Below are 26437 nucleotides of genomic sequence, written 5' to 3' on the forward strand. Positions count from 1 at the left end.
ACATGCCATGGTGACACTGTGAGCAGCATGGAGACACCCATCCCAAGGGATGTGCTTGTGGAGACAGGCACCCCGGTCGCAGAGACAAAGGGGAAGCATCCAGCACTAGTGCTGCTTTAGTGCCCAGAGCTTAAATCTGCAGGAAAAGCCACGAATGCTCCCTTCAACTGCCCCAGCTCTTCATGCCCTTTCCTTCCCTGCAGATTCGCCCTGCTCCAGCTTGCTGGGAATGCTTTCCGGCCTCATCCCTGACTCGCAGATCTCGGCCTCTTCCATCAGAGGCTACGACTGGTCTCCCAGCATGGCCCGCCTGGTGAGCAGCCGCTCAGGCTGGTTTCCCCGCGTCCCACAAGCCCAGCCCGGGGAGGAATGGCTGCAGGTGGACCTTGGCGTCCCGAAGAATGTCAAAGGCGTCATTATCCAGGGGGCTCGTGGAGGGGACAGCGTGACCACCACCGAGTCCCGCTCTTTCGTGAAGAAGTTTAAGGTGGCCTACAGCATGAATGGAAAGGACTGGGACTTCATCCAGGACCCCAAAACAACGCAAGCCAAGGTAGGCACTGCCTGGAGCAGCTGCAAAACGTGATATGTTTCTGGCTGTCTTCAATCTGCCTGATGGGGTCTTAGGAAATTAGCTGTTTCTCCTCACAGAGACTTCGGGAGATTGGGTTGTCGCGGTGGAATCCCAGGTTGTGTCACCTGGTCCTTGCTCCTAAGATGTTCTAGAGGGTGTAGGTTCCACCTTGCCCCAGGGATGAGTTGTGGAGCAGGCCAGGGACGTGGCCATCACCTTATGTTTCTCGCAACTCCTGCAGGTCAGAGCCCACAAGATGGTGTCTTCAATTATGTTTCACACAAACTAATTACATATCTTAAGGGGAAAGGTGTCGAGGCTGCGGCTTGCACCTCTGGAAGAGGAAGATGAATCACAACTTCTCTTTGGGAAATTTTCTGTATCTAAAGTCCCTTTTGCCATGCTCCTGTGAGCCTGAAGTTCCTTGTGTTTTGCTCATATCATTGGAGTTCCCCATAATCTTTCTGCTTAACAGCATGGGAGTGGCAGGGAGCTTGAGAAATAAATTAATTCCCAGCTACTGCCTGTTCTCTTTTTATGCAAACTCATCTGCTTCTGAAAATTCAAGTAAGTTTTAATTTTTCCTGATCTTACAAATGACTCTTAGAAGGTCTGATGCTATCTATAGCCCTCTGTTTATTCCCCACAGACTTGAGTTTGTGCAGTAAGCTGAAAAGCAGCAGTGCTTGGACTGTGAGGAAAACTGAGCGTTTACACTATCCTAGAACATGCAGTAGCTTCTTTATTTGCCAAAGGACAAATCTGTTTTTATTTATATGTGAAGTCAGTGGATGGTCCCCAGGCTTCCCCTGTGTTGCTTTGTTCAGAATCTGACCCCTGGATATAAAGCAGAGGCCAGGAGAAATTGTGCAAGTTTCTTAGAAACAGCCCGTCTGGTCCTCTGGAAACTGAGTAGAATCAGTGCAGTTTCTGCTCAGCTGGACTCAGTGGCCCGGAGTCAGACAGCTAAACTATTTCAAACCACGGCACTGTCGTGCCAGACCCAAATTACCAGGCCTGGTGGAGAGCATGCGGGATGCACACATCACTTGCCTCCTCTTTGTCTCTGTAGATTTTTGAAGGCAACATCCACTACGACATCCCTGAAGTCCGGAGGTTTGACCCTGTTCCTGCCCAGTATGTCCGAGTGCACCCGGAGAGGTGGTCCCCAGCGGGAATAGGAATGCGACTGGAGGTGCTGGGCTGCGACTGGACAGGTAGGAGCCCCTGTGCCTCTGCCCACCCCCTCCACTGGGGCTGCATTTGAGCTTTTGAATCCAAATGGATAAAGACAAAAAGTAGGAAGTGCAGAAGAGCGGTGCAGTGACCAGTACAGATATCTTGAGCTGCCGCAATAACGTTTTGCTGTAAAAACAACTGTTCCTCTCTCACTGAACCCCATGTGGAAATCCTTTTGCAGAAAAGGTTGGGAAGTTAACTCTGCGGCATCTCTACAACATCTCTAAGACCCGAGAAGTTTGTTTGCTTTTGCCCACCTGTTTTTGACAAGTGGTATGCCTTGCAGCCACCATTTCTTTTAATACAGAGGTGAAAACTGTCTAACACACTCACTGGGATCAGGGGAGATGTGCCTCTGACCCTTCTAAGGCTCAATAGTGATTGATTGCTCCATAGTTTTATTCCCAAAAGCCAAAATTGCACCCAACAGCTCATTGTGTCTGATGCTAGCTTGTCAGTGCCAGGGGCTAGTTGTCCCTTTTTAAAATCTACTTTATTTTTTAATAATCTTCTTAAATCTGAATCTGGCGTCCAGATGTCAGTGATAAAGAGGTATGACTTCCATTTTATAAACACATCTGTAGAAGGCATTTGCTTGTAAGAATTCACATTCTAGGAAGCTTAAAAGGCACAGAGCTTTTTTCCACCCTTTTGCAGAGTCTTTACTTCTCTTTCCTCCAGTGGTGTGCTGTGAGATGCATTACAAACACTTAACAGCAAATCACAGAACACACGTACACACAATTAATAACGATAATTTGTCACCTTTGAAGTCAATGGCAAATCTCACCCTGGACTGGGAATCCACTTGAAATGATCTAAACTTTAAATCAAGATCAGATTTTAGTTTAAATCTTACAACATCTTTGGGATGTCCACAAAGGGAGACAGTCACACAAGACCTCCGACCATGAATGTGCCAGCCCCTCCGTTGCACTCCTCCAAATTAGAGAATAAGAGGGGTTTGGCATCCCCAACTTCTGGTGCTATTTTTGGTCCAAATTTTCTTTTACACCTATGTCCATGTTCAGTTTCAATATCAGCAGCAACAGCCCATGTTTTTTCCAGGTAGGGTGCTTTATGGTCATTTCCCAGTGTGGCTGTCTAATCATTTGCACATTGTAATGTTTAAAACTCAACTGCCAAGTCATAAATATTCGTAGCTTTATTGATCTACAGGCATTCAGCTTTGTAATCAGAGCAGGGCTTGTAATCTCGTGGATTCACCATGTTATAAAAAAGTGTTTATACCCCTGATGCAACCTGGGGAGCAGAGATAGCCCATGGCATTTTCTGCGTGCTAAATCCAGGCTGGCTACATGCAGCGGTCCTTGGCAATGCCAAGACACAGCCCTCCTTTGCTGGGAGGACCCTGGCACGTTACAGAACCGGCTCTGAAAGCCCAGGCAATTGCACTTGCTCGCGAACAAGATTAAGAGATGGATTAAAACAAGCTGATTGAAAACATATTCAAGTGAGGGCCTGCGCCATGTGTACCTTGCCTACCTGTGTATATTTCTTAGCAGCAATGAGCATCTTAATTACTGAGTCAAACAGGTAACCTAACAGCAACTGGGCTCACAAACTAGTTGGCTAGTAGCTCAAAAAATGGGAAGCAGGGAGTCAGCAATTGGTTTCTTTCAAAGACCTGCCAGAATTTTTCCTCTGAAGAGTGGAGATTGATGAATGTTCACTTGCAGCTGGTTTTCTCTCCTTTGAAGTTCCAAACATCTGTTTTCAATTACTTAGTGACTTTGCATGTTGATCAGCAGTTACCACCAGTTGCACAGACACTTGCTGGGCCAGGGAGAGAGAAAGCAAGCAAGCAAGACCTCTCTTTTTCACTTTCCATTTCACACATCACGTTGTCCTCCCTGCTATTTTCATTATCTCTTGTAACCATCATGTTGCGGCTCTGCCATGGTAACTGATTTTTCAGGATATATTTCTGCGGCTTGTCCATGGCGATGCGACGCTGTTGATTTACATCCGCTCGGCATCTGTGTCCCGTATGGGACTTGGCTTTCAAGGTCCTTCCACATTGTCACATTTCAGCTATAAATCTCAATATACAAGAACAACAACGTAAAAAAATGTACCAGCTCTGAATAACTTACAGCTTTTGATATGTTGCCTTCACCTGCTGCTTTATTTTTTTCTTTTCTTTTTTTATGACGTTTTTCTGTGCCTGGCTGCTTGCAATTTGCTTCTTGGTTGCGTTTGGAGTTTTATGGGGTTGTAACAAATTTGAACTTAAAAATTAAAAGACTTTGAGGTTATTTTGTATTTTATCCTGAAAAAAAGACAGCCACAGGAAAAAAAAAAAAAAAACAAAACCCTGAGAGTTTATGTGCAACATGTTTAATAACAGGAAAATAAAAGGGCAAAAAGGAGCCTGTGGAAAATATTCAATGTATTTAGCCATTTCCTCCTGCTTCCAGCTTTATTAAATGATATCCTGAAGGGTGCCGACAAAGAAACACAATCACGCATAACGGAGCGAAGCAGCCTCTTTTTAAAAGGGGAAAGAATCAAGCCTGCGGTGCTCCAGTTAACGCACCCATAAAAGGAGAGACTGCTGGAACCTAATGTCGTTTACTGCTGATCTTAATATCCTTCCCTTTCTTGCTTAAATTTCCCCTGACACCTGCTTGGAGGTTGTTTCACACGGACCATGTTGGAGAGAGGGAAATTGGACAGAGACCCTTTGAAAGCGCAGTCAGGAGCCGGGAGTGTGAAACCAGATGCTTTCTGCAGCGAGCAGCGCGCTGGGGGATCCGCTGGGCCCATTGGCGGTTGCGTCATTCCTGGGTTTGAGTGACTTGTTTTATAAATTGGCAGAATTGGTGGGAATGTTGTGCGTGTGGTTTTTTTAACGTGTCGCATGCATTTAGGAAAGAAAAAGACGTTCTGCCTGTGATCTCTCTTATCCAGTAATGACAGCTAAGCGGATTGCCAACACCAGTGTAGATTAAAAAATTAAGAAAAAAAAGTAGCATGTATGTCTAGAGGAGAGCCTTGTCCAATGGGAACTCTAAATCAAAGCAACTCCCATATGGAAACAGCCAGTTCACTTGAAGTTCAAACCATGCTGACATTTGTAGCACGTGGAAATTTCGTGGTATTCTTGTTCTATCTCTTCCTGCCATTATAAGAACAAGAGAAAAATATTTTTTGCTTTGTTTCCACCTACCTGGGATTTTTGTACTGTCTATCGCAAATAGCATCCCTGCTCCATTTTTTTCAGATGTAAAGCCCACCGCAGAGACGCTGGTGCCCACTTTGAAGAGCGAAGAGACCACCACCCCATACCCAACTGATGAAGAAGCAACCGAGTGTGGTGATAGCTGTGGAGAAGAGGAGGGTATGTATCAGAGCAGCACATCTTTGTCTCAATAAATGATGGGTTAAGAGCTAAGGAAATACTCTTATCTTCCCATTAGCTCCTATACGTGGGTCATATTCCTGGAAAGCTTAGAGTAATATTATTAGTGATAGGCCAAGATAAAAAAACCACCCAAACAAAACCTGCCAAAATCTGATAAGTTATATCAAGGAAGGATGCAAGAGCAAGAGATAGGAGCTAATTCAGTCCCTACAGCATGAAACTTGAAGAGCTGCTCTCTCAGGTTCCTTACGTGACCCGGAGAAACTCAGTTAGTGCCCTGTTCAGAGCCACCTCCGTTCTAGATCCCCTTGGCTGGGTGTCATAAATTCAGAAGATGATTCAGACTGCCTGGTATGCAGGACTCCTTTAGCAGAGGTCACAACTGCGGAGGTAAATCACAACATGTAGAGAAGGTTGATGTCCCGAACACCTATCTGTTAAAGAACATCTTCCGTAATATCAGCTGCTTAAAATTTAGGAGGACAGTCTGGGCTCCTTGTGCAGGCAGCAGAGAGGGGGAACACTAACTCCAGGCAGGAGTTTGTCCTGCTGGTCCTAGATGGCTGTCAGGTGTACAGGGAACGCTTTGGTGTCTGTGGTGTCTGACTATAGAAGATGGCAGAGCTGTGCGGGGTTAGTTGTACAGCATGGTGTGCAGGAGATGCACCACAGCAGAGCCTGGGCCTCGGCGCTGGGGCATTTACACAAGAACTTCAACCAGAAATCTCACGAGGAAAAGCTGTCCTTTGAGATAGCTCCTAGGACTTCTGTCAGTTCAGCTTCCAGTCCTGGAGGAAAAATTAATGGGTTTTTAAATAAATAAATTTTTAAAAGAACATTAATTGGTTTTTCACACCTCCCATTGGGATTCTGCTGTAGTTCAGTTCTGGAAATGCAAGTTGCAGAAGTAGCTCGAAGGGCCTGATTCTCATTGCTTTGCCTCAGTTACGTGCCTGCGCAACCCTGCTACCATTGAGGCACTTGGGAAACTGCCGAGAGGAAATTTAGGCCAGTAATAGTCTCTGCAACAACACGATTCCTGGGTGCAGTCCAGGGCAAGAGAGTTAGTGGAGTTTGCTGTGGAGCGTGGAACCAGCCTCCCTGTCAGCTTCCCTCAGATTTAGCAACGATTTTCATTCTCATACTCTGTAAACAGTGAGTGTGTTTCTCTGGACAATCAGATTTATGACAGCCAAACAGAAACAATGCTGCTCTCCAGGGTATGAGATTAGATTGGAATAAAAGGATCCATGATCTGCATTGTTTTATTTCAAAGTGGGAGCATGTAAAGAAAGCCCTCTGCCCCTTGCAGCAAAGGTCCCCTGATGCCTGTTGCCTGAGTCACTCACCTCCTTCTGGCTATCGCTAGCTTGATGGGCACTGTGATTTAAAGCTTCCTCTTTGCTCAGGAAAAACCCAGCCTATAACTGGGCTCTGACGTGCATGTCTGCTGAGTGCTTGGGATGGTCTCAGACCATTTCTGCAGCCTCCGTGCCTTATGATGCTTCCCCGACCGAAGGAGCCAGCAGCTGCCTGGCTGCTACATGCAGCCTCTGGCATGAGTCCTTCTGCCCACAGACCTTTCTCTGCAGGAAGGCTCTCCAAAGCTTTTAAAGCCGTTGACACAGGGGAATTAGCTCTGCTTCTGTTTCACAGATGAAAAGTTAAATGCCTCGCCCAAAGACCGTGTGGTGAGTCCATAGCGGAACTAGAAATAGAGGCTGGCTCCTTTCGCTCAGAATCCAAAAGCTTGAGCTCATGGTGGCCCCACGTTTCCCCTGGTAGCGTTTCCGTGAGAAGGTAGGGAGCGGTGAGTGACAGCTCTCCATGTTGACAGACAGCTCCCGTCTGGTGCAAGTGGCTAGATCTGTCACTCAGAAGCTGGGTTTTTGGAGCACTTGAGATTCTTCTTTTGGAGCCAGAGCAGGAACTGATGAGCACAGGGCACTCAGGAAGCTCTCTTCCTTGACATTTAAGAAGGCATTTAATATTTGACCGCTCTAGGGGATGAAGAGAAGGTGCTGATTAGAGTCTGGAAGCATTTGGTACTTGCTTTTATATTTGCTTAGTTTGGTGGATTAGTTGCAGGACATGGTGTGAGCATTTTGATGATGCAGAACTTAAGGCTGATCCCTGGAGCTGACGAAATGTGAGATAGGTTAAAAGCATCAGTGTGAGTGAGATTTCATGCTTTCTTCAGTATTTATGTCTTGCCAGCTATTTTAGTTTTGGGTTGTTTTTCAATAGCAACCCTTCGTGGGTAGGTTCTTTTTTTAATCCAACTTTATTTTGCTTCTATTTCTTTTTATAAGATTTCCATCTCCCTGTGAACTTCAACTGCAACTTTGATCTCCCTGAAGACCTCTGTGGTTGGTCACACGACTTGGCAACGGGTTACACGTGGTCTTTTCAGCCTACAAGCACCTGGATTGGCAACTCTGAACCAAGCCCTGAGACTGTGCCTGGTAAGACGGTTAATACCACACCAAAGCAGGGAAGGGGGAGCTGATGTGGCTCTCTCTGTGTGAACAGTGTGACCGATTATTGCGCAGCTATCAAGAGTTGTGAAGGCTGTGCAGAGCTGAACGTTGTCTTTTGTGGACTCCTTCAGATGCTTTGTTTAATGGATTCATGACTTATTTATAGGACTGTGACCACTGGCACTGAATTATACTAACTGTCCTCTTGAGATAGCCTTGAATCAGACACTGGGCTTTGAATCCCCTGTGACCGTGTAGGTTAGTCTGGGCTTTGTTCCACATCCTGATCCAAACGTCTTCTGTAGGACCCAGTGTTTTTTTCCCCAGAATGCATTTTCTCTTTTGTTAGAGATGCATTTCTTCCTTCCATATGTTGCTCGGATTGCCTATAGGCTTCAGCTATTCTGCACTCCGGGCTTGCACAGGCTGGATTTCAGCCTCCTCCAAGTGAAGGATGAGCTAAGCCCTAAGAATGCAGAAATATGCCAGCTTCTTGCTGTTTGACTTTTGCTCCTTTTCTCTTCTGTGCTTTGGGAGCAGAAGATTTGCATGAGTGCGGCAGAGCCTAATTTATGGAGGACCTCACTGATATGTGCTGGCATGGGCTGGAAGGGAGCCCGCCTCTGGCAGCGTGGTTGATAGATCAAGTTCTCCAGCTTCCCATCTTGGAACTCGCCCTGGGACTAGTGCGCTTTCCTTACCCTCGTTGGCTTTGTGGCACGGGTGGCACAAAGAACGCTTGCCGATTTCCTTGTAACACTAGATTATGTCACGGTAACGTCGCTTCTCTTCACTGTCTGTCATTGTTTATGAAACTCAAGGCTCCCCCAGGGAGAGCTGGCTGATCTTACCTGGATTCAGCTCTGCCCTGATGCCTGGTGACTCCAGCGTCTGCATGCCATGCTCCTCCCTGCCCTCCCCCTGGGAAGGTTGAGTCTCGAGATGCAAACATTCGGGCGAACCTGTTAGCCACCTGGCAGAGGCGCTGGCCAGATTGGCAGTGCCGCCAGCCAGTTGGAAAGCCATGCAGCCAACACCTGGTAGGCAGTGCTAAAGAGGAAAATATGTATTCTAGAAACATATGGGAAGAGGAGAATCTGCTACATCTCCACACACAAATCACCCCCACACAAATGCACACATCATTTCTCTCTTTAGCTCCTGAGGTGCCCAGCATTTTTCTAAGAGACACGGTAATGCTGTAAGTGCAGCCTGTATGGACATCTGACAAATTCTTCGGTGTGACATAGGGTCACAGTGTCTGCTATGGAGAAAAACATTTTCATATTTCAAGTGTTTATCTCTTCAGCATTTGAGTGCTTTACAAGATTAATATCTGGAGCTCAGTGGAGCCTCAGGCAACAGGAGAGAACACTTACAGCCAGCCCCAGACTTAATAACCCTCCCCATCTCATTCGCTGTAATAATGTTTAATTAATATAAGCCTCCTGCAAGTAGGATAAAAATTACTTGTTTTTATAACTCAGACTCAATTTTTCATTTCATTTCCTCTCCCCCGAGCCTCCCTACAACTAGTTGGCCACAGTTTCTCAGCAGACTCCGCTGCGTGTGCGCGCTTGGCGCACGTGCGCAGCCTGGGAGAGGCTGGTGCTGCCTCCACCCAGCACACAGTTCTGCTTTTTACCCTTCTTCTACCCTTTCTTCTCTCTCTTGGTTAGTTATGAATTTCAAAACCTCGTCGCTGAGCTCTCCCCTAGGGTGCCGTGTGGAGCCAGGCACCGAAGCACCAAGGAGGCGCGGGCAGGCGCTCCAGCCCTGCCCGGCAAGTTATGGGCTGTATGGGCAGAGGAAGAGGAGGAGAGGCAGCAGCCCCAGGGGGTGAAGTGACCTGCCCACGGTGGTGGAGGCAGACAGCAGCAGACACCGGGCACAGGGATGGTTGTTGGCACTGCCATGGGATCAGCCTCCCGGCACGGGGCTGCAGAGGGGCCGGCGTGCAAAGGCGTCACTGCCGCTTCGCTTTGGTCGTGCTCTTAGAAACGAAGAAGACGTGACACAAAGGGAAACAACTATTTGTTTTTTTCCTCCCCGCGCAGCTTTTAAAAGCAGCTCGAGAAACGTGAAGAAAAGGCGATGCTGGGCTGTCGGCAGGGACAGAATCGAAGTATTGTTTTGTTCACACTCCTCCATTCTTCCCCTGCCTTTTCCTTGTGCTCCCTCCAGCACTTTGTTTCTACTTAGAAAATTCATCCCCAGACTCCAGGGAGCAAGGAATGAAAAGCCCTTGTTCGGGGTGGTCTTTTCTTGTGAATTCCCCACCCCGGGGTGAGCAGTTGGGTGAAGGAGAGCAGCTGTGCTTGGTTTAGGGGCAGGGCAAAAGCTAATGGGAACTCAAAGCCGCTGGAGCCCAGTTTGCTCTGATTTAAAGGTGCTGGCTAGCGGCTGTGGCTGCTCCACAGTAGCAAGGAAGTGTGCTGTGCCTTTAAGAGCCATGTGGGATGTATTTCTATTTCTTCTGAAAATAGCAAAACAAAAATTAAAATTAAAAGGGGAAAAAAATAATAATGAAAGGAGGAGCCCTGGCTCAGTCTGCGTGAGAGAGGGGGGAAGGAAATGACCATGGTGAAATATCCTCTGTGAGGCACTTGATTAGAAAAGTCTGCTGAGAGACAGGCCTGAATTCCTCAGATATCTCCCGATTTCATCTTATGCGCTGTGTGCAATTCCTCCTCATCTTTGGCATGGAGAACTTCTTCTGGAGACTGACAAGACACCCACTGCTCTCATTCCACTATTTTTATTTCCAAGATACTCTTTCAAGCAGCTCTTCATTTCTTTTTTTAGCCTTGTGTTCCTTGGGCTCTTCACACCACGGATTAGCTCCACGTCCTCTCCAGCAGGCTCCCATTACACGTCTGGGGACCCCGTTGGTGAAAGTGGACCCAAAGCGCCCAACTCAGCAGAAGCCCAGCATGGTCCCAGCTGTTACCCTGCCCTTTGCAAGCCTATGAGATACTGTTGCTCCCTTTTCCATGTCCCCATGAGACATTGCCAGGATTTTTCCCTCTATGGATTTTCACATGCTTCCCATTCGTAGAAAGATTCCCCTTAGCTGCACCTAGCAAGCTTCAAGGAGCAACAAGCTCAGGTTTCAGTGAGGTTTCATCCCCACATCGTGCTGCACGCAATGGCAAGGTACCATTGGTGTCCAGATAGAGGTCTTATGACCTGAAAATGAATCTAGGTTGGTAAGTTGGGCACCTCAACTCTTCACCGTCTTTGAATTTCACCAGGGGCTTGATCCTGAAGGTTGTAAAGATCCTGGGTCATATCTGTAGCTGGTAGGTGCGGCTGCATTCCTCTCAGTGATGCTACGCTAACAATCCAGCACTGAAAAGCTGGAATTGGTGTGTTTTGCCCGGTTTTTTTTTCCCCTTCCCTTTTCTTGCAGTCAGTAAGTAAATACCTTCTGGTCCTAGAAGAGCGCTGTGGGGTCTGCACCTCTACCACAGGCTGCTTCTCTTTCAGGTGAGCACAGCATCGCGATCAGAGCCCCGGCAGCGTCGTGAACCCCGTCTTGTTCGGATGTTGGCAGCTGTACATGCACACAGCAAAGGAAGCGGTTTTAAACCTTGCAGCTCTGCTGGCCACATAGCTCTTGGGCTGGGCTGCAAAAACCCACCGAGAGCTTCTGTTGTGGGCTGTGGCCTCGCTGGCTTTGAGGAATGCAGCTCATTTGGGTTGCAGGCGCTGCAGGGAAAGGTTTATTTGTTTCAAAGCCTTTCCAGCAGAGGAATGTTTGTAGTGCTCTGAAGTTTCATAAGAGCTTATTTTTTAAGGAAAACAAATGTTGAGCTGTTTTTAAGCTGATGGTGACCCTTCACTATTCCTGTTTTTCCCGTGGGATCTTTAAAAGGGAAAGTTTCATATTTTTCCTGCAATCCATGAGAACTTCTGCCTGAAGGCCGAGATCCTACTCTGTCCAAACCAGCAGAAAGGTTTTCATGGTGTTAATGGAGCAGGCCTGAACTGAAGTGGGTCTGCACTTACTCTCATGAGACTTACTCTCAGGGCTTGTTCCTTGTGGACACATTTTGACCTCTAGGGTCAATCTCATCCCCTTTGAAGTAGAGAGGGAGTCTTGCATGTGGGGTGGCATGAAAGTCAAGCACTTCTGTGCAGTGAGTGAGCAGCTGGACGCTGTGGGAAGGAGACCACATGCCCGGCTGTGTCTCTCCCCATTCCCCCCACGTGTGGTGCAGATTGCCTCTCAGCAGAGCCGTATGCGGCTTTCCTGACCCTCATTGCACAGTGAGCACAGCAACCCCTAAAAAGTCATTTGTGCCTTGGCTGCCCGCAGCATGGTAGAGCTGGGACACCCGCATCACGAGAGGTTTGCTGAGCGTCGGCTGGGCTGGGCAAGTGTCCTGACTGTGAGCTGTGGCCAGGCTGTGGCCATCCTTGTGCCCATACTGTCTTTCATGAGAGCAGGGACACAGCCATTGTCTATCCTGTCCCTGCACTGCCAGCAAAGCTCCCGCTCACTTGGGCTGCGTTGGAGGCAGAGGAGAAGAAACCATTCCTCTGGGGCTCACCCATTTCTTCGTTGTTCGTCTGTCTCGGCCATTAGTCACTTTTTGGAGCCCAACACCAGTGACACACAGTGCCTATAAACCCGGGCTGGAACGCTCTCTGGAAAGCAAGACGCCGTCTCTCAAATCTCAGCGTGCGCAGCCCTCCATCGTTTCGCAGCGCTGACTTGGCAGCCCGGGAGTCACAGAGCCCGGTTCGGCAAAGCGCACGGGAGCTGCCGTGCGCAGCGTGGGGGGCAGAAGCGCCGGCTGGGCGGGTTAATGCCGTTAATTGTGCGTGCACAAGCGCCGGGCGCGGGCAGGCCTGCAAACGCCCTTTCATGTGGGGGCACGCAGGGGGCCTGGCGGGCTGGCGGCGGACGCGGCGCGGTGGCAAGCAGCTCGCTTAGCATAAATGTCAGGCTCTAATTGGCATTCGGTTTGTCAGGGACGCTGTGCCCTCCCTGCGCTCTCGGGGGGAGGCAGCAGGCCTCGCGATTGCACGGCGCTGTTAAGGACGTGAGGCTTAATTAAGAGAGAGGATGTAATGGCCTGTCCATTAGAAAGGCTCCGGAGAGCGGGCGGAGGGCTTGGTTCTGGGCAGGTGTGGGGTTTTATGCCTTTCACGGACTGATTTAGAGACTGAAATGGCAAGGACTTGGCAGGCTAATTAACACATAATCAAAATTGAGGGGATTTTCCAGCAGACGCAGTGATCTAGTTAATATAAATATTAGTTTTACGGAGGATTGATTTCCCTTCGTAAATGAAAGTCTGCCATTGAGGAGAGGCCTGTCACTGAAATTACGGCGGCAGCCTTTTGAGAGGAACTTGCGAGATTTGCCAAAAAAATTAAAAATATAATAACTATCCGATTTCAATCTGCATATTCATGCAGCTGCCATCCTCCTGCCACCAGAGCACCCTGCGGTTGCGAGGGGATCTGAGCTGATCCGCTCTCCGGGAAGGGCAGAGGCTGATGCAGCCTCCAGCTCGCACACCCCAGAAGAATGTCGGGATCGGGGACATCTCCCCAGCGCTGACACAGCGCGGTCGCTGGTGGCATTGGAGGCTGTGCAGACAGCAGGGCCCAGAAAAGAGAGATACGTCACCTGCGGGGTGTAGCAGACAAGAGGTGGCTGCGAAACAAGCTCTGCAGCGAAGGGTGTGGTGACCTTTGGGGGAACGTCAGTGAAGGCAGTTCAGCGTGGGTCCTCCATAGGAGCAGCAGCTGTAACTCAACGATATCCAGCAAGGGGGAAATGCGGAGGGAATCTGAAATCTCAGTAATTGCTCGTGTACATCCTGCCCGACATGTTTTGCTGGAAAGCCTCCAGATGTGCTGCTGAGACCAATGAGGGAAGGTGCTTTTCTTGGGAGAGAGGGGGTGAGACGTGCAGGACCCAAGCGCAGGCAGGCTGACCTTGTGGAGAGAGCGGCTGCCGTGGCTCACGGTTGCAGCCTGACCCAAACCGCGAGGCTTCATCCCCCGCTGCCCCTAATGTCCTCTCAGATGGCTTGCTGGCAGGAGGGGACAGGCACGCCAAGAGGAAACGGCGTTGGCCAGATGGTTTGTTTGCAGAGCCCGGCTGGTGATTTATCCGGGACTCGCTGCCATGCACATACAAGCAACTCTGCCATCATCTGGCTGGGGATGGTCGTGTGTTCACGCTCCTCTGGCTCTCCTACATCCAGATGATCCCATAAATCTTCCATGAGATTTATGCTGTAGCATCAGTTGCAAAAACAGTGGTAGGTTAAAGTGCCTGAGCAGGTTTGTCCTGCCTTCTTTGAGCCGGCGCTTTGAACTACCAGTGCCAGTTCGGTGGGGGATGTAGCTGCTGTGTTGGCTGGAAGAGAGGCTGCAAAGCAAAGTTCTGGGAAAGAGATTAAAATGCATTTCTGATCCTGGAAGAATTGATCAGCTCATCATTGCAAGGCTCCCTTCAAGTGTTTTAGCAGGGGAAATCAGCCTTTCAGGTGCTTTCTGTGCCAAAGGCTTCCATTTACTGTATCAAACAGAGAGACTACTGGAACCGCCGGGCTCCCACATGCTGTTCCAACAATTAGCTCCACAGTGCCCTTGTTCAGTCAGTCTCAGCAAATTTGCGGGGCTTTTCAGAAAGTCCAGCTAGCCATTAGAGTGATCCAGCCATTTCATCTTCAAATGGCACAGAAAGTCGTGTCTGCGTACGCTCCATTCCAGAGGCTCCTGTTAGCAGGAGCGTGTGGTACCCAAACCTTCTGCCACTTGCAGGGGAGCAGCTGGGTCCATCCCCCGAAGACTGAGCATCTCCACAGCCCTCGGGATTGCCAGCAGGTCCTGGAGAGCTCTGTGGGCCCAGCAAGCGCTGGGCAGGCAGCACAGAAGATGCAGGGTTTGGGAGGGCTCCCGCAGCTCTGAAAGAGCCTCTGTGGTTGCAGGGTGGGGGGCGTTGGCTTTGGCTGCATTTCAGGCGTTTCTTTGATTTCACAGCCTGGTAGGAATGGGAACAAATCTGAGGTCAGTGTCACCCTGGCGGCAGGGACGTGGCTCAGAGGCACACGGGCTCTCCTGCCAAAGCGGCGGAGGCGGCGACGCTGGGTACCACCGGCTCCCAGGGAGGGGTGCGGATCGTGGGGGGTCTCCACCTCCACAATTAACATAGTCCCCTGTGGTCAGCTGCGGGTTTTGGGTGGATCTAAGGGTGGCTTCCATCCCTGCGCTCCATCAGGCTGCCTAGATGCTGGCACCAGAGGTCTGTCCTGAACTCTGAGGATCTGGATTTGATCATTCTTGATCCTGGCTGATACTTTTGTTGAGGATTTGCCTGTGAGACCATTTCAGCTGTGAGATAATTGTATGATCACAGTCTGATGTGCTCTTCCACCGTGTTTGTTTTTGCTGCTTTTTTCTTTAAAGAGGTTTGTAGTGAATTACAAAAAGAGGGTTTTAATTCAGGAGACCTTAATGACTTGTTATGCCTTATCGCTCCTTATGCATGGAGTACAGCTTGTTCTTTTCTTTTTTTCTTCTTCCACTTGTTTATCTCCCACATCTCCTCCTCCACCACTACCACTCTGAGGTAAATCACAAGAACTCTCCTCCATTAGAGAACGGCATGGTACTTTTTCAAGTGATTCACTCAAGCAGGAGTGGGCAAACATGCTTTCATCTTTTTTTCTGCTACTGTTTGTTGGCATAAAGTGCCAAGTGGCCCAAGTACATTTCATAGGTACTGGAAAATATTGCTGGGAATTGTTGCTCTTTCTTTGTGTGGCCAGTCATGAACAGATTTGTCCTTCACGCAGCAAAATCAGCGAAAGTTCATATGGAGTGGATACGCTTTTGAAATATTTTGATCATACATCCCAGGAGTAAGGCGATGGCAATCTTTCTGCTGTCTTGTCCTAAATTTATTTTAGAAAGCTGTGTAGCTCACGGTGGTTGGTTTCAGCCCAGCTCTCTGGCAGTGACGAACTCATGGCAGCGCCGGTGGCTGTGCAACCACTGATACATCTCCCTTGGGCTGGGATGTCACCTGATTGCTGAGCAGCAGCGGGGTCAGCTGCTGTTTTCTGGATGGGACCTGTCTTTTCATGCTCAGGAACTGGGCTCTAAGTTCAGGTCTCTCTGGTTTAAGTTTTGGAGGTGTTTTAGGTGCACTTTGCAAAGATTCTCCGTGCAGACGCTGCTCTTCTGCCATTGCTGCGGGCACTGAAGCCACAGAGGGAGCAGGGCAAGCAGGAGGCAAAGCTGCTGCTCACAGCTCTGCCCATCAAGCATGACGGGCTCAGATGTGGGGAAGGGAAGCGACAGACCCTAAACTGCGGTCCTGGGGCAGAGGTGACCCCGCTGGGCTGCAGGAGGGCTCGTACATGCTGGCGTGAAGCACCAGTGACACTTGCCCACTGTGTAGCAAGAGCAAGCATGTTCATCCCACTCGAGTAAAACGCAAAATACAGCAATATCTGTTGTTTGCCTGTCTGTGTCACCTTGTACTGTGGGCACTGCAGCCGGAGCATCCCAAGGGACCGTGTCCTGCCATCACTTGTGACGGGAGGGGACAGGTAAGGATCAGATCAGCTACACGCTTGGCTTTCAGTCTGCGCTAAGGGACTTCGGGCATCCAAGCTGCAAATGGGGAGCTCCTTGAGGAGGCTTCTCATCAGAGAGGGCTGGAAACCACTGATTCCAGACCAAATGAGCTGGGCCCAGGGATTTGTATCCGTGGGCTTTTGCTGCTATTGGTATTCACATCAAGTATCTCCAGTTCCAGTCTCAGCCTTGAACTCCTCCTGGGATATCAAACGTACCAAATCTCCTCCCTGAGGACTGACAAAAAGCATGGCACAATTTAAAATCTAATATTAAAGCAAGTGAATCCCCTGCTGTATGTATTTCAGCTGCCTTCAAGTTTGCAGCTACCCGCTTGTCACCTGTGCATATTTCACTCACTGGGACCACGTCTTTCCTCTGTGCTGTGCTTTAGGGGCTGTTTTGCTGCATTACAGAAAAAACGAGAGCCAGGCTTTCATTTTGCCGTGTGTATCTTCAAAACAAAAACTGTCAGCTATACCCTGCTTGTGGAGTATTTACCAGTGGGGATGAAAAGAGGCAGGATGAACCCATCCAAGATGAGTTTTCAGCGCCAGCAGTTAGAAAAACCCACCTCGGGCTTGTTCGCTGAGCAAGCTCCCAGCAGAATAAACACTTCCCCCACCAAATGTCATCATTGTGCCATCCCTTCTTCTGACCGTAGCTGCTCTTTAACTTCTCCCAATTACGTCGATCTTCAGCTTACCGCTTTCTGGTTTTGCTGCTGGTCTCCCACCAGAGGGTGGTGGCTGGTGAGGGATGCGTGGTGATGAGACACTTGTTGCAAGTGACCCCAGAAAATAAAATAATGATGTTTTCTTCTTTGAACAGAAAGCAAGAATTACCTGCGGCTGCAGAGCAGTGGAAGGAGGGAAGGCCAGCGAGCCCGGCTCATCAGCCCCACCATCTATCTGCCCCGGAGCGCTGTCTGTATGGTTTTCCAATACCAGGCGTGGGGCAGCAACGGGGTGATGCTGCGGGTCTGGCGGGAAGCCAGCCAGGAGCACAAGGCGCTGTGGGTCATCACGGAGGACCAAGGGGAGGAGTGGAGGGAAGGCCGCATCATCTTGCCGAGCTACGACATGGAGTACCGGGTAAGATGCTCAGGAAAGGGGGCTGGACCAGGCAGGGATCTCCAGCGTCTTCATTTCAGTGTTTCAGAGCCCAGACCCATTCATCATTAGGGAATGTGGCTGTTTTCATTGTGTTTCTCAAGTTGCCATAGTAACTAAACGACACTGTTTGTTATTCAGAGAGTGCCTGTCTTCTGCACAGACTTGGGCCTTTGTTCAGCCTGTGGCCTTTTTATATTCCTCAATTCTCTCACTTTGCAAATATTTTTTCTCCTTTTTTTTTTCATTTTGTTTGTGCATTTTCCCCCCGCCACCAACTGATGGTCATCATGTAGTGTGACCAGGAGAAGTGGGAAACTGGGAGGGGGTACAGCCAGCTCTTCAGGGCGGGCAGCAAACAGCCCTTCTCCAGCCTCAACTGCAAGTGCTGGCACGGGAGAAAGACGAGGGAATGCGGGTTTGTTTATGAATCCACTTCTCCGATACCTTAAACCAGATCAGAGGGCTGGGTGAAGTGCTGTGGGATCAAGGCCCTGTCCTTCTGTCAGGAGATCAGTGGAAGAGAAGGGGTGAGCTGGAGGGAGCTGTGCTGCTCGCTGCAGCCGCCTGAGCCCCTCTGGCACCGCCATGCCAGCACCCCGCGGGGATGCTGCTGCTTCCAGGAGTGCCTTTGGCGGGGTTAGCCCTTCTGGGCAGCGTGCCGTCTGCCAGCGAGCCAGGGCTACTGTTGTCACTTGTTAATGAGCGTCAGCACAGCATCCAGCACCCTCCAAGCACGTATTTGCAGGCTTGAGGCAGCACTTCCATGACCACCCCAGCCGGGAGCCTTGCCCTGACCCGGGGAGCTGCCACTGACCCCTCCAAACTGCTGCCTCCCGTGTGGGCTGATGGCCTGAGCTTGGGACCAACAGCTCTGACACTCTGTCCCCTGCACGGTCCTTCAGGAGGGTGTCCCTGCAGGCAGCTGTGGGTCTGGGCTGCCCAGGCACCCCAGATGAAAGGAGACACCTAAAATGGGGAGAGGACGTTTGTGAAATACGTAGCCCTAGGGGATTATTTGGACCCTCAAGAGTAAGCAGGGAGATATAAAGCAAAAGCTTTGCACTGGAGCTGTGTGACTAGTTTGTATGTGTGTGTTTGGCTTTTCAGTAAAATACCAGTAAACACAGTATGCCTGCAGATAAGAACGATGGGTACTGGCTGACTACTTTGTGCGTTAAACGTGAATATACAGGCATTAGCTAAATAACAGCATCATTATGTAAATAATGCAGGTCTCTCCACTCAGCACTTCTTAGGCTAACAACTCTATTTATTTTTGTAAATATATTTTGCATGTGATTAAGTAGGAATAAATTGACCCTTCTCCTCTAACATTTTGATACTTCTTATGTAATGCTGATGGGAACAGCACTTACAGTTAATGTAGCTGTGCATTATGTGTCCTTCCCTTCCTTCTTCTAATCATAGCCCAGTTAATACCATGGGCCAAATCTGCTGCTGTTGTAAGTCAGTGTTATGCCACTCGCATCATTTGTGCAAGGGCCGGGGGGCTGGCCCGCAACGTGGAACATTGATTCACCGAGTCTTTGTTCCGTGCGAGAAGCATTTAATTGAACAAATTGCAAGCACTGACGTTTCTGTCCTGATTTCTCACAGATTGTATTTGAGGGATTTATACGCAACAGCCACTCGGGAGAGCTCGCCCTCGATGACATTCGGCTGAGCACTGACATCCCGCTGGAGAACTGCATGGGTACGTGGCACGTCCAGCCGCGGGGGCCAGGGATGCTGGGGGGCAGCTGGGGCTGGGGAGCCTTCACCGCAGGCTGCCAGCGGCTGCTTCTCCCCTGCCTGAGTTACCGGGAGTTTCTGCGTCTTCTTCCCTTGCCCGTGAAAGAAATGAGGGGGGCTCGGTCTCTGTGGGACGGGGGCTCTGGGTGCATTGGTGTGAGAGGCAGGACACACGTGTCTCTGCTGCGCAAAACTGAAAGACAGCTGAGGGTTACCGAGGTCTGTTCTGTGTGATAAGGACATACACCAAATTTAAAAGGAAAGTGCTGGACAAAAGAAACCAGCTGTCAGTCAGTATCGCACCCTTAGAGGGGCCGATGAGTTCAAAAGGAGTTTTCTCTAATAAGAAATAAAATAGCAGAGGGGTTTTACAGCAAAGTTAACAGAATAACAAAAGAAATTTTTGTCCTAGAATTCACCATTCCCTAAACCAGGCCAAAAGCCAGGTGGATTCATTCAATGTAGAAGACAGGACAGGACTTAAAAAAAAAAATAGTGAAAAAAGTGTGTTTTAGCAGTTTGCTGGTGGAGCTGCCCTGTTCCTCTAGCTGGTGGATCCATGCAGGCATGCTGATGGCTCTGGTCGCCATGTATCTTGGATGTGGATTTAGAGCCATCCCAGTTGAGCATGGGACCAGCACTATTCTATTAATGGGGTCTGTGCTGAGAGCTGCCCACAGTAGCAGGGTTCTGCTCTTCTGCATGACCTGGGGGAGGCATGTTTTGCTGTTAAACAGCCACAAAGTGTCTGACCCATGCTGGAGTCAGTGTAAAAAGTTAGGTGGAGCAGAGCCTCTCTCCCCTTTGGGCTTTGAAAGGCCCCATTCAGCGAAGCTGCTCTCGTCACCCCACCAAGGGAAGAGAGGATCCCAGTGCCTCCTAACCTGGACACTCTCCTCCAAGGGGTGCATCTCAAATTGTGCCTGGGAAGGGCAGGTCATGTCGCTGCCCACCCCTGTGCAGGTAGGCGATGGTGAAGATGGTGCAGGAACCAGCATTAATAATCAAACAGAGGACCAGGACTGCCCCAGAGATGCTCTTGGGCATCATCGGTCCCTGTTTCTTTAATGCGTTGAACTCTGCTGGTCTTCCATCTGCCAAAGGAGCTAATGTTCCATATGTTAAATTCCCTGTATTTAAGGCTCGACAGTGGTGTTTTAATCCCTTGCCTTCTATGGCATTAAAGAGAAGCAAGACTGATGATTAACACTAATAGCATTTCCTATCTAACTTCTTTTGAGCTCAGCAAGTCACCTAGCTCTAGTGTTACTGTGTCTTGGGCCTCATGAATCTTAAACTTACTATTTTGAAACAAAAACGTTAATAAATTAGAAAGTTTCAAGTGTTGCCAGGCCTAAAAATAACACCAAACTGATACACAAAGTTATTTGTCCCATTCTAGAAAGTCGAATGGGAATCTTAAAACTGATAAGGATAGTTTGTTTCAGATAATTTCTAACAAAGGGCTCCCACTGCAAACTTTAACATAACTTGTGTATCATCTCCGATGTCACCAAAATAATAATGAAATGACAGAGATACAGTGCTTCTCTCTCTCTATCAGAGCCATGAGAATAGCTGACTCTAGCACAGGCTACTGTTTTTTCAAACATAATCCAGGGAAGTAATCTGATTCCTTTTTAGTGTGAAAGAACGCTAATAAGTCACAATAATTTTTTCCTTTGACAAATGTGTCATTCGCATTCTGTACTTGAGTGGTGATGTCGTAGCGCTCAGTAGAGCCAGAGTCTGCTTTGTGACTCACAGGCATAATGCAGAAGTAATCTAAAAATAATCAGAAGTCTATTACTTCTGCAAGAAAGTAATCAGTAATAAGTACTGATTATTGCTTTTCGGATCCAGTAATTTGTAATAGATTACTTCTTCAAAGTATCTTGAAGGAAGAAAATAATCACTTGCCTTTGTTTCTTGGCACTGTGAGATGGAGAGGAGCATGGCATCAGTGCCCAGGAGTAACACAGTTCCCATGTGAATAACGATGCCAGAGCTGAGCCAGAAACCAAATTGCTCTTGGAAATTATGGGAGGGGTTTCAGGGTTTTGTCACTGGACCAGGTGGGGCTCGGTCTTTGGATGACTCAGGCCAGACAGCTGAATCCAGATGACCTTCAGCTGGGTCCTCCCCAGCAGGTGAGGTTGGCTGGTACCCACACTGTTCCCAGCCAGTGGTTCCTGTGGGGCACATGAACGGAGACATGAACTGTGGCCTTGCGTGTAATATTCTCCTCTCTAATACTAGTTTCTCGTTGTTTTTTTTTTTCCTTTGCAGAACCCATCACAGCTTTCCCAGGTGAGAACTTCTACTTTCCAGGTAAAACTGCACTTCTCTCCGTGGTTTTTTTCTGCTGGCATGGGCTTTTACATGGAAGGAAAGCGGTGTGCGCGCTTGTACAAACAGCAAATGTTCTGAGCGGTGAAATGGCAAGTGTGTGCTAAACCTCCCCGGCCACAACAGTGAGAGGTGGCACCCTCTGGGTCCTGCTGAGTGCCGGGGAGCAGGCAAACAGACAAGTCCCGCTGTTTTGCGGCTGAATAGCATTAGAAAACTTGCTGTCACGAGGCACCCAGCCTCCTTAAGACCAGCTGAGCCCAAAATGGGAAGTCTGAGGAGTAAAGGGTAGTTATCAACTGACTTACACAAAAAAATTAAAACTGAAATGAGGTGGCAATGACTTAGCGTAGAGGAAGGTTGTGCTGTAGTTTATAGATGCTCTGGCAGTGGTGGTGTTGGAGCTGCTGGCGAAGCAGAGTGGGACAATCTGCTTGGGAGGGGAAGGGTGTTGGGAGGTTGAAGTGGGAGAGAACTGCCGTCAGAAGCTCTGAAGGTGACAGTCAATAAAAGGAAAACAAGGTGAAATGGTGCATTTAATAGCTTAATACTAGCCTGGAGGATGGAAACTGGCATTTCTCTGATCAAACCTACAGAGTAAGAGAAAAGGTGAGGAACTCAGAAAAACCGCCTCACTCTTTGAGCAGTCAGTGGGGATGATGTTTGTGTTGCTCTGGAGTGGGAAAAGCTGTCTGCTTTTGGGCGAAAATCAGTTTAGTCTGTTTGAGGTTTTTTCCCTGTGCTTTGATTTTGGATTTTGTTTTCCTGCCTGCCTCTTCAGGAACGCGTCTGGGGGTTGTGTTATGATGAAGAGCAAACTTGGGGCTCCCCTTAGCTTTGAAAGTTGTTTTGTCAGTTCAGTCAAGGCGCTCTTTGCTTTCACTTGGACGTGATGTCCATGCTGTTCCCATCCCCTGCTCTGCTGATGGGCTGTAAGACCTGGCTGGGCTCTACCCTAGAAGCAGCTGCATTTCTGTGAGGGGCAAAGCTGTCTCTGGTGGGTACGTGTGCTGGGAGCTGTGGCAGTAAAGGAAAAATAGACGCTGAGGCTGCAGCCGTGTGCGCACCTCCATCCCTGGGGTGTGAGGCAGGCTGTGGGCTGGGACATGAGCAGGGCATAACACTGTGTTTTACAGTCATACCCACACTGTAACAACTAGGAATTTGGCTTTGTTCATTTGTAGCCTGCTAATTTATCTGTTACTCAGGCTTGCGGTGTTACTGAAAAGCTATTGCAATATTCTCACCTGACAGTTAAAGCCTCACAACCCTTCCTTGCTTACACCAGCGCTCTGTGTTCTTCTGGCCCTGGTCTGCTATCTGTTTTGTAGACACCATCTTTGTCTTTTGGGGCTTGTAACATGCGCGTCATCTTCAGTCTGAATCTCCCTCTGGGTCCTCGCATTGAGTCTATCCCAAAGTCCTGCTAACTCGTGTTGTTTCTTTTCCTCTTCACCCCGTGCCCTGCTGCCTTTTGTGCCTCCCTTTCCCCATCGTATTCTCCAGGGCACGCTGGCTGGGCAGGGACAGCGTTTGCTGTGCCCAGCACAGTGAGGTCCCAGCACTGGTCACAACAGGAGGGCGATTGCAGCAGAAGGTTCAAAAGGTTTCCCTGGGCTGACAGGCAGGAGTAGGTGGGACAGAGGGATGGAGTGACCAGGCAAGGAGCAAAGTGCAGAGGGAAAAGATGAAGTGAAGATGAAGAGTGGAGACTGCAAGGTAGTAATTAAAATGGGGTAAAGACAGAGACGCCCAACAGAAGGAGAGGGTAAAATGAGGGGAAGAAGTCCCCCGCTGGAGAGAAAAAAAAAAGGAGCTGTAGAGGAAAGACTATGCAGGAAGTATTGAGATATTCTGTAGCCCCTACTTCTTCAGTTACACGATGAGCTGAAAAAGTCAGATGCCATTAAAAATAATAGCAAACCCTTCCCCTCCTGGATTGGGAGCAAAACTAAAAATATGTACCTTCCAGGCTCCAGGATCACAAGGCAAACACTACGAGAATTGTGTGGGTGGAATATCTTTCAGCTAGTGGGTCAGGATCTTACAAAACCAGTCAAGTGTGCTTAAACTGCGCTGCATTTGAGAGTTGATGCATCTCACCCTTAAAGAAAAGGTATAACAAGTGGCTGGAAGCAAGGAGTAAGATAAATACCAGGTTAAAAATAAGAGACATATTCCAAAGAACGTGGAGACAAACCATGGGGAGAACTTGCCTTGGGGACTGGTGGATTCTCCCACACCGGGTATCCTGAAATCAAGACAGGGATATCTTCCTGGAGAAATGACAGGCAGCAATTAAGGGGTTGAGGCTGACACTGGTTTTGTGGCATTCAGATTAGATGAGTGTAATACTCACTTGCATCTGTGCCATCTGTGAAAAGTCCAGCTGCGTTGCTTGTCCACGGCAGTTAATGTCAGTGATTTCAGAGAGGAGAACGAGCTGTGACATGACAGTGGCAGAGCAAGGCAGGCAGCCCTCTAGGAGGCCCTCTGGAAAGGATTTTCTCTTTTTCCTTTTTCCCAGATGACTTTTGCTGCTTTTGCATTTTGATTTTGCTGCACAGCTCTGAAACTGGTCCCTGTAGATTCTTCCCTGTTGGGAAGACGAGGGGGCTGTATCTGGCCAGGTTGGAGGTGTGAGCACAGCAGCACAACCCACATGAAATCGTCCGCCCTGTTGGGATTAAATCAGGTTTCCATTGACCAGTGTCCCAAGCCGTGCATAAACACAGCACCCACGAGCTTGACAGCGACAGCGGGAGGCGTTTCTTTATTAAGACGAGAGCCTTAGTGAATAAATGAGAAAGGGTGAGTGTGTGTGTGTGTGTGTGTCAGAAGGCAAAGGGGAGTGGAAAAATTATTAAGTTAAGAAGATGGATTTTTTTTTTCCATCTCCCTGAGCAGAGAACTTTTCCACTCACATTAAACTTCCAGAGAGCAGCAGAGCCAGTAAAAACAGAGCAGATAACATCAGCGCTGTGTGCTGAGTGGATGGGCAGCTATATTTAGTGGCTGACAGTGTAAGGAAGAACAATCATTAATGTTGGGAATTGGCTTCGTTAAGGCTTAGAGACAACCGAGTGTGATTCCTTAATGACTTCAGTTGCTAAATGAACTCTCCAGACTTCTGCTATCTCCCCAGCAGGGCTTCGAGGTGCGGAAATGAGGGCCAAGGAGGGCTGTGCGGCCCCGGCTGCTGCTCAGGGACATCTGGAGCGGGTCAGAGCCAAGCTGAGGTTGTTCTGAACTCGCAGCTGCCTCAAGGTCCCTCCATGGCACGTGCTGCTCTATGGCCAGACGCAGCTTTTGTACTCCCAGCCCTTCACCGGGCAACGTACAGCCATCGGGAGGCCACGGAAACTTTCCTCCCCACTGTTTTTCAGAGGGCAGCGCTGCTCCCCCGCAGGCTCGGGAGCCATCGGCATCCCTGACACAGAATCACAGAATCACAGAATGTTAGGGATTGGAAGGGACCTCGAAAGATCATCTAGTCCAATCCCCCTGACACCTGCCCCCTGTCCTCGCCCCAGTTTCCACCAGCGGGTCCCAGTGCGTACCAGTGGTGTGAGAGGCTGTTCGCCTGCACATCTCTCACTGGAGCAAGGTGCTGTGTAAGCACAGACTGTCACCAAGTGTAAACGTGTGTGGTCTTCCCGGGGGTCAGCCCCGCGCCCCGGTGCTGTCAGGCCCGGGTGAGGTGTTGCTGATCCATCGGGGATGGTGCTGGGACACGTACGGGTCTGGGGCAGCTCAACCAGCTGGATCCGCGCTGGGGGACAGCAGCGGGTTATCGGTGAAGCGCAGGGAGGTGTTGAACATGCTCACAACGGTGGGGGCTGGTGGAAACATCCACGAGGTGTCCCAAACCACCACCCCCCATGCAGCCAGGTGAGAGGCAGCAGCTGCTCAGAGAGGCACAGGGATGTGCTGCTTTTGTTCCCCTACACAAGCGTGGCCCGTGCAGGTAGAGGAGGAGGTCGGTGGGCTGCGTGTCCCCTGCCTTCACTGCCCCCAGCACCCAGCCCACCCTTGTGCAGGGGCAGGAGGGACAGGGCCACCCCCATTCCTGCCAGCGAGGCGCAGCTGGGGTGAGGCAGGGTGAGGGCGGCATAATCTGGCAGGTAGGCTTCTCCTGAGACATCCACATTTCTTGCCTACTATGACAAATATGTGGGTGGTTCCCAGACTCTCAGGATTTGTCTTGCCTGTCTGGGGGTTTTTTTTCTTGGTTTTGAGGGGGGTTTTTTTTTCGTTGTAGCTATGAATCTGAGTGCAGTGTTCATTCTTATATTTTCACTCCCTGTGCCTGGGTTTTGGGGGAGGAAAGCCTTGTGACTGGTGGAGGAACCGTCATTTTGCGTCATCTCCTATGCCACCGGCAGCAGACAAGCCATCGCCACCCCAAATTTGCCAGGCGGTGGCTGTGCTGGCAGGGCAGTGTTTGGAGGGGAGGGCAGAGGCCGTGCTGCGAGGCGCCCTTGCTGCTGGGCTGCTCTCCTCTCCTCGGCGGCTGCCGGAGCTGCGTGTGCGTGCAGGCTCCTGCAGACCAGCAGGGAGGTCCAGCTCCCGTCTGATGACCAGATGTGCGCCCAGCTGTCCCGGGATGACCTGGGATGGGAGAGCAGCGCCTTGCAGCCGTGCCCTGCCTCCCAAACCGCTGCAGCTGCAAGAGCAGGAAGGGTTAACCTTGAATTCGGGTGCTTTTCCAGCCCTCCCTAGGTGTGTTTGCTTTATCAGCATGAACTCACAGCCCTGGCTTGCTTAAACTGCAGAGAGCATGAGTTTCTTATGTGAGCATTGGGTAGAATTTTGCAGCCTGTCCCATGTAAATAATCATAACCATCCTTTCTCGCTTAAAAAAAATAATAAGGAAATCTGTAAGCCTAGTGAGAGCAGATCTGTGTGCAGAGCATTTTCAAACAGAGAT

The 26437-nt window shown here is 49.5% G+C and overlaps 1 protein-coding gene across 6 annotated transcripts in view; it reads left to right on the top strand.

Annotated features, from left to right (window-relative positions):
* Positions 1-26437, top strand: part of NRP2 (neuropilin 2) — an 83508-nt gene that overhangs the window by 43185 nt on the left and 13886 nt on the right. For 3 of the 6 annotated variants that reach the window (XM_065637342.1, XM_065637344.1, XM_065637346.1), the window contains exons 9-15: positions 204-553; positions 1647-1791; positions 5061-5177; positions 7514-7666; positions 17123-17385; positions 19024-19120; positions 21448-21489. In XM_065637342.1, coding sequence (XP_065493414.1) covers positions 204-553; positions 1647-1791; positions 5061-5177; positions 7514-7666; positions 17123-17385; positions 19024-19120; positions 21448-21489 — 1167 coding nt within the window. The remainder of the gene's footprint in view (positions 1-203; positions 554-1646; positions 1792-5060; positions 5178-7513; positions 7667-17122; positions 17386-19023; positions 19121-21447; positions 21490-26437) is intronic. The other 3 variants (XM_065637343.1, XM_065637345.1, XM_065637347.1) reach the window with 1 other exon arrangement.

Source organism: Caloenas nicobarica, chromosome 6 (assembly GCF_036013445.1).
Source record: "Caloenas nicobarica isolate bCalNic1 chromosome 6, bCalNic1.hap1, whole genome shotgun sequence".
Taxonomy (NCBI): domain Eukaryota; kingdom Metazoa; phylum Chordata; class Aves; order Columbiformes; family Columbidae; genus Caloenas; species Caloenas nicobarica.